The sequence below is a fragment of the Sinocyclocheilus grahami genome, unplaced genomic scaffold (genome assembly GCF_001515645.1).
Source record: "Sinocyclocheilus grahami isolate Dianchi unplaced genomic scaffold, SAMN03320097.WGS_v1.1 scaffold355.1, whole genome shotgun sequence".
Taxonomy (NCBI): Eukaryota; Metazoa; Chordata; class Actinopteri; order Cypriniformes; family Cyprinidae; genus Sinocyclocheilus; species Sinocyclocheilus grahami.
In genome coordinates this window covers 772,448-783,639 of record NW_015505534.1, presented here as the reverse complement: position 1 = coordinate 783,639, position 11,192 = coordinate 772,448, and the positions used below count along the sequence as shown (strand labels likewise).

At 37.1% G+C, this 11,192-nt stretch overlaps 1 protein-coding gene across 1 annotated transcript in view; it reads right to left on the bottom strand.

The window, feature by feature from the left end:
• Positions 1–239: 239 nt before the first annotated feature.
• LOC107548797 (arrestin domain-containing protein 1-like) overlaps positions 240–11,192 on the bottom strand; it is a 41,544-nt gene continuing 30,591 nt past the window's right edge. Inside the window, exons 3-8 of the mRNA XM_016229614.1 lie at positions 10,105–10,155; positions 9,194–9,348; positions 8,898–9,080; positions 8,573–8,749; positions 3,643–4,117; positions 240–2,345 (exon numbers count right to left, since the gene is read on the bottom strand). Coding sequence (XP_016085100.1) covers positions 2,278–2,345; positions 3,643–4,117; positions 8,573–8,749; positions 8,898–9,080; positions 9,194–9,348; positions 10,105–10,155 — 1,109 coding nt within the window. The 3' untranslated portion in view covers positions 240–2,277. The remainder of the gene's footprint in view (positions 2,346–3,642; positions 4,118–8,572; positions 8,750–8,897; positions 9,081–9,193; positions 9,349–10,104; positions 10,156–11,192) is intronic.

Below are 11,192 nucleotides of genomic sequence, written 5' to 3'. Positions count from 1 at the left end.
TTCTTAGCAATGCATATTACTATTCAAAAATTAAGTTTTGATATATTTACAGTATGAAATTTGATATATTCCTACAGTAGGAACATGATCTTTACATTATATCTTAATGATTTTTGGCATAAAAGAAAAATCAATAATTTTGACCCATACAATGTTTTTTTTTGGCTATTGCTACAAATATACCCCAGCGACTTAAGACTTGGTTTGTGGTCCAGGGTCACATATAAGATAAAGTGATTTAAAAAAAAAAAAAAGCATAGACTTTTCCTTAAAGTGTTTGCATTCTGAAAATATTATAATGTTGTTATGACAGTTTTTTCTGCGTTATGGAATAGTTCAGTTCGTTCAAAGGGGGAAATATGATGCAAACAGTGTGAACACATAACCTTTGCACAATAAATCCTTTTTATGTCCAATAAAATCAAAAATATGTAGACAGAGAATAAATGCTAGCTTTTATGTCTCTATTTTTTTGTTTTCATCAAAAAGTACACAGGGCAGAAAATCAACCCTCTTAATGAAAATAAAATAAAGCTACTGGATTTTTGTTAATTCCTTTTAAGAAATATACATATTAGCACATGAATGTATCACCTTTTCACTGTTAATTTTTTATATACTGTATAAAGGCTCAAATGGCACCCTTTTTGTAGAATGACCCAAATTATTTTTCTGTCAGCACTGTAAATGGTACATAGTGCAACATAAATTTTAAACAAATACTTACAGACAGATGGAAAAGATATAGAACATCACAGGATTTAGTACTGAAAACGTATTCTAAATTTGCTTCATACAAAATTATGTAAAACATGATATAGGTGGTCTGTTCTGAATCGCACTTCCTTTGCTGACTGAATCAAGTACTAAACTTAGTACAACACTGAACTAAAAATGGAAATTGATCATTTAGATTTTGGAGAAGGAATTGAGAAAATATTCTTAAAACACAGACATTCACACACACACACACACACACACACATATATATATAAAAAAGTGCCTTTTGTGCTTCAATTTTTCAATTTCTTCAACAGTTCAAGGGTCTGGACAAGTGTTTTGGAAAAAAGTGTTTGCCATATTAAAGGACTGTACACAACAATCCAAGTACAGCCTAAGGCCTCACCGGAAATCTATCATAAATCTCCAATCGCTGTGGGTTAGTATGAGAAATATCAATGCATAAGACCAAACAAGTCACGTACAAAGGCATGTACAGTTCGAATCAGATTTCAAATGATGCATATCAGAAATGTCCAAACTCTAACATATTACCAGCACTGATATTACGCAGTCTGAAAAAAAAAAAAAAATCTATCACACTCTGAATGACAGTTCTTTGAAATAATAATTCTAGGGTGAAACAATGAACCCCAGAAAAGAAAAATCCGATTATTTTGCTTTGTTTTATGTAAAATAAGGCAACAAAAATACAGAGTCAGGAGTCCGAAGTGTCATCCTAAAATCTTGACAGCCTGTAAAACAAAATGAACTTCTAACTAGTTTTCATTTTAAAATGATATGTAATGTGTTGCTCCCTTAACCATTCAAGGGACACTGACTACCATTTGGCCAAGTGATAATGACTTATGTATGTGATATTCCAAAGCTGTATCCACACTGTATCCATTTGGTGATGAGATGGATTTTAAAAAGTCAAATGAAAACTTCCAACATCAATCATGATCAATAAATAAGACCTGTTCTTTCCAGAGTAACGTTCTCTGTGGCCCAGTGTCTCCGTCAAGAGCCATTCCTGCTGGCATAAGCATGGAGTGCCTTATAATTCATAATGAACGTCACAAGGAAAGGAATATTTTTTCCTCAACAAGACTTGCAGTCAAGCAGAATTATCTTTCTGCGATAAGTCAGATTTTACAGAGCATGCTTTGTGATAAGATTTACATAAGGCCAGCCTTGGTTGAATGAAAAAGTATTTTCAGTGTAACTTTCACTTCATAATGTTACAGATGCTGGTATTCGTTTCGCAAGAACTCTGAGTGTGTCTCATCTTGGGGATGCTCAAGAGTGCTACATCTTAAGTTCTTAGGCACTGAAACATTCTCCCTGTACAGTTTCAAGCTTGTTTTCTTCAATGTTGAAACGGTAATCTGAGTGTATTAACTAAAAATTAAGGAAACAATCCTTTATATGTTTTAAACATATTTGGCTCATGGAGAAGAAGGGCCAGGTTTATGGGCTGGTAGCAATGCCTGTACCGTCCAGCAGGAGGCAGCAGATGAATGGCATGATGAAGAAGCGAGCCCTCAAATGGGTCTACCTCATGCTACTGTTGAAGCTGGAGTTGTTGCTACTGCAGCTTTCCTCATAAGTGGGGGGTGGCTCTGAAAAGAGTGAAAAAACAAACAAATTTCAATAAATCTGCATTTAATTTGAGTACATAATCAGTTACATTCACACTGTGACAGGGTCTTATCTAGATAGCAAACCTCTTTTATAAAAATACAAGATTCACATTTGCTGCTACCGAGGTTAGGGTTTCACTGACTAGTCGATTAGTTCTGCCACTAAATGATGCTTTGGATCAGCATCGAATAGTTTAAATTATTTAATGTGCACTTACACTAGACATAGCGACAAGTTACAGCTTGTTGCGCACTCTTAATTATTTGATGGTTGTAACTTTAACCTTTGCTGAAATGTAACCCCATACATAAACTAAATATTAACAAAAGCCTCCTATCAGAAGTAACGTCTAGAATAAAATGGCAAACCGATTGGATTACAACACCGTTTTGATATTTTACTGTAGATGATGATGTTGATTACATTTTAGGGAAGTGAACATTATAAGTATCAATGCTTTTCAAGCAAAACTGATCTGAACTATACGTGAGTTACTCGCATGCAAGTGTTTTACTGTTTTAAACATATAATATAGATAGATTGACCGAACAATAGAATGATAGAATTAACAATTGAAAGACAGACAGACAAACAGACAGATAAATGTCAAATTTTCCAGCTTGTTGTATTAATCTTAGATACAGTTCCGAGATTTATTATTTACATATTTCAGTGTTGTTGTTGTATTTATGTTTATTGCGTCACATGCATACATCGATTCAACATTCAATAAATATAAATAATCCAAAAATTACAATAAATAAATAAATCTGAGAAAAAAATTTGACTAATTTGGTATATAAATAACTCTATATAAAATATCTACATATTTCAATACACTTTTAAAAAGATAATTTATAAATATAAATATTACTTTAATAAACTTCATGGTTATTTACACATCAACTTTTAACTGTTACCAGTTTCATGAGAAAAATAATTTTGAAACATCAACTGTAACCAGATAAACTGACGTATTTGTCCTTTCAACACTGAGTTTACAAATTTGAATGCTGCTAATTGAATTAAAAAGAAGCAAATTTTTATGCAACTACACATTATTTTATAAAGAGTTTATGACCTACAGTATGAGCTAGAGTTTTTTGCTTTGTAGTTCTAAAGCTTTGCACTAGCCATTTACATAATATAAACACTGACCCATCAACTAGTGAATAAACATACTGCATGTGAATCCTGCAAGACTTTTTGGAGAACGAGGGTAACCACCCAGACACAAACCTGTACAGACTACTAATTCTCAACTAGATCACTCACCATGTGGGTATTCCCAGGTGCTGTATTCAGGGGGCAGGATGAGGGGACAGGAAGTGGGCACTGGCGTTGTATTACCATCTGTGAAGAAAGGTATGGTGGCCCCTGTAGACAGACAGAACAGAGGAGCAGAGCCGGCGGAGGATTGGGCGAGCTGCTGGCTCTGCGTCGGGAGTGGACCGGACGCTTGACCGAACACGCTGGGAGACATGGAGAGAGGAATGCCGGACGGGTCCTGCTGAGAATGACTCTTGGTGGGGATCTCCTCGCTGTCTACTCCTCCTGCACCCAGCTCACCCTCCAGGTCGTCCTCTGCAGGAGGTGCGCTGGGGACTACGGGCGCAGGGCTGAGGCTTGGCATGGCAAGCACTGGTGCGCCTTGGGCGATGGGTTGAGGAATGGAGGGAGTTAAGTTTACAGCAATGTTCCCAATGTAGATGGGTAACGTGACCACAGCCTCAGGAGATTTTAGTGAAACCTGTGAGAAGGAGATGCACTTCATGACATGAAGCTATATTTCTAGATAAATCTTAATTTGAAAGACTTCAGCAGTGCATCCAAGAAAAGACCTACAAAGAATAGTTCATGCAAAAATAAAAATCACACGTTCATGAGATTTGTGAACAAATCATTCTTTTGAGTTGGATCTTTACAATGAATCAGTAGATCCGTTGACAAAACTGTTTTGTTCATGAATCAGACTGATTTGGTTAGTCAAAAATAAAAGTGAGTCCAATCTTTTCTATGAACTGGTTCATCAAAAATTCTGCTCTGAATGATTAATTCATGAATCAGACTGAATCAGTTTTTGAAATGAACTCATTGAGTTCAGTTTTTTTTTTTTATTAATTGGTTGATCCTGTTCACAAAACTACTCTGAATGATTCTTTCATGAGTTAGACTGATTTGGTTCTTGAATTCAACACACTGAACTAGATATTTTCAATGAACTGGTTGATTCAGGTCACAAAAGTGTTCCGAATGATTTTTTCATTAATCAGACTGATTCAGTTCTTGAATTCAACTCACTGAGTCAGATATTTTCAACAAATTAGTTGATCCAGTTCACAAAACTGCTCTGAATGATTCTTTAAAGGGGTGGTTCATTGCGATTTCACTTTTTTAACGTTAGTTAGTGTGTAATGTTGCTGACGCAACATTAGCATAAACAATATCTGCAAAGTTACAAAGCTGAAAGATCAATGCAAACAGATTTTGTCTTTTAAAATTCTGGCAGTTTAATGCCTACAAAAAAGGGCTGGTAGGGACTACAATAAGTTACTTCCTGGGTTCGTGATGTAACAAACCCAGATAAACCCCACCCTCGGGAAAAGGCAGCAAAGGGGGCGAGGCCATGCTGCGCTGCTTTAGAGAAGAGGAAGAGAAAACTAGAGCTGCACGTAAAAATCTATTCATATATGAATCGTGATTCTGTCTTCTAACGATTCTAATGGATTCACAAGTTTCAAAATCAATGTTCTAAAGCAGCAGTTCTTAATACTTTTCCTTGCGTCCCCTGCTCTGCATCTCTCTCTCTCTCTCTCTCTCATTCAGCTCAGCGCCAACAATGAACTGTTACAATTATACACTTATTTTCACATAGCTATGAGAAGCGTTAAACATGGATGCGCGTGCAGTTGCCATACTGTATTAAAGCTTTAATCAGGATAAAACCGTATATTAAAAGCTAACATAAGCAGTAGCATTTATAAATAACAGCGTATTTAAAAGTATGAGACAACAACAAACAAAAAACATAGGCCTACCATTAAAAGCCATGCTTGCACAGGTTCTGCACGATCCTCTTCAATAATATCCTTTGCTTCTCAATCGGGCTCAAAATGATAAGCGATATTAACGACGCCGTTGTTTACAATACAACCGTAGCACATGCCGCTGAGGTGAGGGGCGGGATGCTTAGACACACCGTAGAGGCGGTTTAGCCAATCACAACACACTGGGCTAGCTAACCAATCAGAGCCCATTGCCTATTTCTGAGGGAGGGGCTTCATAAAAGAAGGAAATGATCAGCGGATTTCCCAGAGAAGGGACAGAGCGGTGTGGAATAAAGGTAAATTATATTTTTAAAAAAACACATGTTAGACTGCATCCCATAAACACAATCAAGCCAACAAAAAAAAAACCACTGAACCACCCCTTTAATGAATCAACTTACTCAGTTTTCAAAATCTGTTCACATAATTTTATTTTTTTCAATGCATTGGTCAGTCCTGTTCAGAAAAAAATGATCTGAATGATTATTTTAATGAGTCACACTTATTTGGTTTTCAAGTTCTATCTTTTCAGTGCATTGGTCGATCCTGTGAGGTACAACATTTAATTCCTTTGAATGTTTCCACATACAGCAGAATGTCAAGAAAGCTCTCTTGACTTGAATTCAACTCACTAAGTCAGATCTTTTCAATGAATTAGTTGATCTGATTCACCAACTGGAATGATTCTTTTATGAATCAGATGGATTCATTTCTCTATTCAACTGATATTTTTAATTAATTGGTTGATTCAGTTCACAAAAGAAGGTTTTTACCTCATGTAATGGTAAGGTTCAGATTTCTCTGCTCTGAATGATTAATTCATGAATCAGACTGAATCAGTTTTTGAAATGAACTCATTGAGTTCAGTTTTTTTTTTTTATTAATTGGTTGATCCTGTTCACAAAACTACTCTGAATGATTCTTTCATGAGTTAGACTGATTTGGTTCTTGAATTCAACACACTGAACTAGATATTTTCAATGAACTGGTTGATTCAGGTCACAAAAGTGTTCCGAATGATTTTTTCATTAATCAGACTGATTCAGTTCTTGAATTCAACTCACTGAGTCAGATATTTTCAACAAATTAGTTGATCCAGTTCACAAAACTGCTCTGAATGATTCTTTAAAGGGGTGGTTCATTGCGATTTCACTTTTTTAACGTTAGTTAGTGTGTAATGTTGCTGACGCAACATTAGCATAAACAATATCTGCAAAGTTACAAAGCTGAAAGATCAATGCAAACAGATTTTGTCTTTTAAAATTCTGGCAGTTTAATGCCTACAAAAAAGGGCTGGTAGGGACTACAATAAGTTACTTCCTGGGTTCGTGATGTAACAAACCCAGATAAACCCCACCCTCGGGAAAAGGCAGCAAAGGGGGCGAGGCCATGCTGCGCTGCTTTAGAGAAGAGGAAGAGAAAACTAGAGCTGCACGTAAAAATCTATTCATATATGAATCGTGATTCTGTCTTCTAACGATTCTAATGGATTCACAAGTTTCAAAATCAATGTTCTAAAGCAGCAGTTCTTAATACTTTTCCTTGCGTCCCCTGCTCTGCATCTCTCTCTCTCTCTCTCTCTCATTCAGCTCAGCGCCAACAATGAACTGTTACAATTATACACTTATTTTCACATAGCTATGAGAAGCGTTAAACATGGATGCGCGTGCAGTTGCCATACTGTATTAAAGCTTTAATCAGGATAAAACCGTATATTAAAAGCTAACATAAGCAGTAGCATTTATAAATAACAGCGTATATAAAAGTATGAGACAACAACAAACAAAAAACATAGGCCTACCATTAAAAGCCATGCTTGCACAGGTTCTGCACGATCCTCTTCAATAATATCCTTTGCTTCTCAATCGGGCTCAAAATGATAAGCGATATTAACGACGCCGTTGTTTACAATACAACCGTAGCACATGCCGCTGAGGTGAGGGGCGGGATGCTTAGACACACCGTAGAGGCGGTTTAGCCAATCACAACACACTGGGCTAGCTAACCAATCAGAGCCCATTGCCTATTTCTGAGGGAGGGGCTTCATAAAAGAAGGAAATGATCAGCGGATTTCCCAGAGAAGGGACAGAGCGGTGTGGAATAAAGGTAAATTATATTTTTAAAAAAACACATGTTAGACTGCATCCCATAAACACAATCAAGCCAACAAAAAAAAAACCACTGAACCACCCCTTTAATGAATCAACTTACTCAGTTTTCAAAATCTGTTCACATAATTTTATTTTTTTCAATGCATTGGTCAGTCCTGTTCAGAAAAAAATGATCTGAATGATTATTTTAATGAGTCACACTTATTTGGTTTTCAAGTTCTATCTTTTCAGTGCATTGGTCGATCCTGTGAGGTACAACATTTAATTCCTTTGAATGTTTCCACATACAGCAGAATGTCAAGAAAGCTCTCTTGACTTGAATTCAACTCACTAAGTCAGATCTTTTCAATGAATTAGTTGATCTGATTCACCAACTGGAATGATTCTTTTATGAATCAGATGGATTCATTTCTCTATTCAACTGATATTTTTAATTAATTGGTTGATTCAGTTCACAAAAGAAGGTTTTTACCTCATGTAATGGTAAGGTTCAGATTTCCTGTCCCATACCTGGATAAAATACTCAATATCTATGAGGCTGCAGCCAGTGAGGCCTGATTGAGGAAGAGGAGGGACGATGATCTGTTCTCTCCACTCTGCATGTTTACCAGCCTTCACCCCGGCACCCTCGACCTCTGCTATGGGCCGTAGATCAAACACTGGCCGCTTTGTTTTATACGACACTCTCTGCACAGATATACACAGTTGTAATGAGTTGCATTTTCTGACTATTTACATCTACAAGTACATCACCTATTGTCAACCACAGTGCTGCAGAAATGTATTTTTAGGAATCTAAATATCAGCGGAGTCTCTTTTTTTATTTTCTTCTCACCTGAATAAGGCTGGCCATCACATAGCCAGTGTCTTTTTCAGATCTTTTCAATGAATTAGTTGATCTGATTCACCAACTGGAATGATTCTTTTATGAATCAGATGGATTCATTTCTCTATTCAACTGATATTTTAAATTAATTGGTTGATTCAGTTCACAAAAGAAGGTTTTTACCTCATGTAATGGTAAGGTTCAGATTTCCTGTCCCATACCTGGATAAAATACTCAATATCTATGAGGCTGCAGCCAGTGAGGCCTGATTGAGGAAGAGGAGGGACGATGATCTGTTCTCTCCACTCTGCATGTTTACCAGCCTTCACCCCGGCACCCTCGACCTCTGCTATGGGCCGCAGATCAAACACTGGCCGCTTTGTTTTATACGACACTCTCTGCACAGATATACACAGTTGTAATGAGTTGCATTTTCTGACTATTTACATCTACAAGTACATCACCTATTGTCAACCACAGTGCTGCAGAAATGTATTTTTAGGAATCTAAATATCAGCGGAGTCTCTTTTTTTATTTTCTTCTCACCTGAATAAGGCTGGCCATCACATAGCCAGTGTCTTTCCCAGACTTGTTATGGATCTCAGTGGATAGTTTGATAACCTGTCCGGGAGTGTATCCTCTTAGATCACTGCAGGCCTTCAGCATGAGCGTTCCTGTTTTTACCAGGAGGTAGTTAAACTTTTTTGTAGTCACAGCACAGCTGGGTTGCTGGGAAAAGAAGGGCAGACATTAGGAATTGGAAAGCAAGTATAATATAATATGTATAATATGAATAATAATATATATATATATATTTTTTTTTAATTATAGGCAAGTCTCACCTCTACATCTGGCAACTCATTGAGGTTGAGCACATTGAGAAGGTAGAAGGGTCGCTGGGTCTTGTAGTCCTTTGAGAAACGTGGTGTGTCAATATATGCCCTAATTTTGTACAAAATCTTCCCAAATGGGCCTTCGAACGAGGTTGGAACGGATGCTACAACAGACATAAAGAATATGTTATTTTGGATTTGTCAAAAGCTTTCCTATTCAAGCTACCTTATAAAATAATCATGTCTTTGACAAAACAACATTATCGTTCAAGGACCAGGATATTGGTAGATGGCAAGATGATGTTAGAGCTCACAAATCAATAAAGTGAATCAATACAACTCTAAGTGCTGTCACTGTGAATCTGTTTTAAAAGCAAAACATAAGCTGAAGACTCGGGAGCTCTGAAAAATGAATAAATAATAGCAAACCACTGTGAAACTCAACCGAAACAGCCCACAGATATTAACTAGCTTTATCTCTATATCCTCGCATTTGTTTGCCTTATGTCAAAATGCATTCCTGATTTATAGGAAGGAAAGTCCCTAGATCGATCAGATCCTTTGAGGTTAATCTTTAATAGCTGTTCATACGGTCAGCATTAGCAAGCAGCCACTAATTAAGCAGCCAGGAATGTCGCTGCCATGTCTTCCCTTAATAGCTCATGATGGGACATGTGTTTGTGCAGAAAGGGGCGGGCCCATAACAAAAAGACTTTATACAGCTGCTGTTAGACCAAGGTTAAAATTAAACCCTTCTTCCACCCTCTCATCACGCTTCAGAGGCACTCAGCATAGTTTAACCTCACATCTGAGTGCTCTCCGTCTACGGTGCACAACACATCCTCATTTAATGACTACCATTAAGTTGCTCTGAATGAAAATGCGCTTTAACGGCTTTGAAATGCTAATTGTAAAATTACCTGGAATGAGAAACTGGAACGGAAAGCTGTGGTCACCAGCTGGCAGAGTGCCTGTAAATACAGAGAAAAAAGGGGGAAAAATTACGTACATAAATACATATGCATCTTATTAAAAATAATAAATTAGAAAAATTAATTACACGTTTATATATATATATATATATATATATATATATATATATATATATATATCTAACAAATCTCTGTTTATATGTTACTCTTTTTTACAGAAATAAATTATTTAAACTGTTTTTGACCACTCCATGAGGTCCTAAAACATCATTTTACTGGATAATTTTTTTAAATATCTTCATTTGTATTCCACAGAAAGTCATAAGGGTTTGGAACAACATGATGTGAGTAAATACTGACAAAATATCCATTTTTGGTTGAACTATCCTTGTTGAAGTGTCCAAACTTTTTGGGTACACTTTATGTAAATCTACAGAAATGCTCCTAGATTAACAGCTGACAGCAGCCGTGGGCTCCATATGGTCTTCTGGACTTCTCAAGAGAGACTTTATTTTTTAAAAGGCACTGAAATGATGCTGTACGCTCAACTTTCTTTGTTTGAAAAGGTCATTGGTGTGTTATGGAGAGCGGCGTCTGAGCTAATTAAAAAGTCAGGCTAATTCTGTATGCCGAACAGCATGGAGCTTCACTGCGGCTGCTTCACAGACCGCTGTGCAAAGCAGGACGGATGGATGAGAGGCGAACCCCACCTGGCAGCTGCCCATCCATCCATTCATTCACTGCTTGTCCCTGCCGCTCACTGGGGAACAAAACCATCTTATGGACAAACCGAGCTTTGCGTCACGGGGTCGTACGGCTTGGAAGCCACAGAAGTCGCCACTAAATTCCTCTCGTGGTGACTTCTGGGAAACTTGAAACAAGAAAAGATATCTCTCACGCGTTGCTTTGTCATTGCGATGGCAGGTACAAAGAGTCGTGAGGGGAAAACAAGTTTAAGTCAGACAGGCTGTACTGACAGGCAACAAGGAAACAAGTACAGCCTGTCACCTAAACAGACAACATGAAGAAAAAAGACGTCCAAAACTCTTCTATTTTCTCTCTGGAAATAAAGGTGC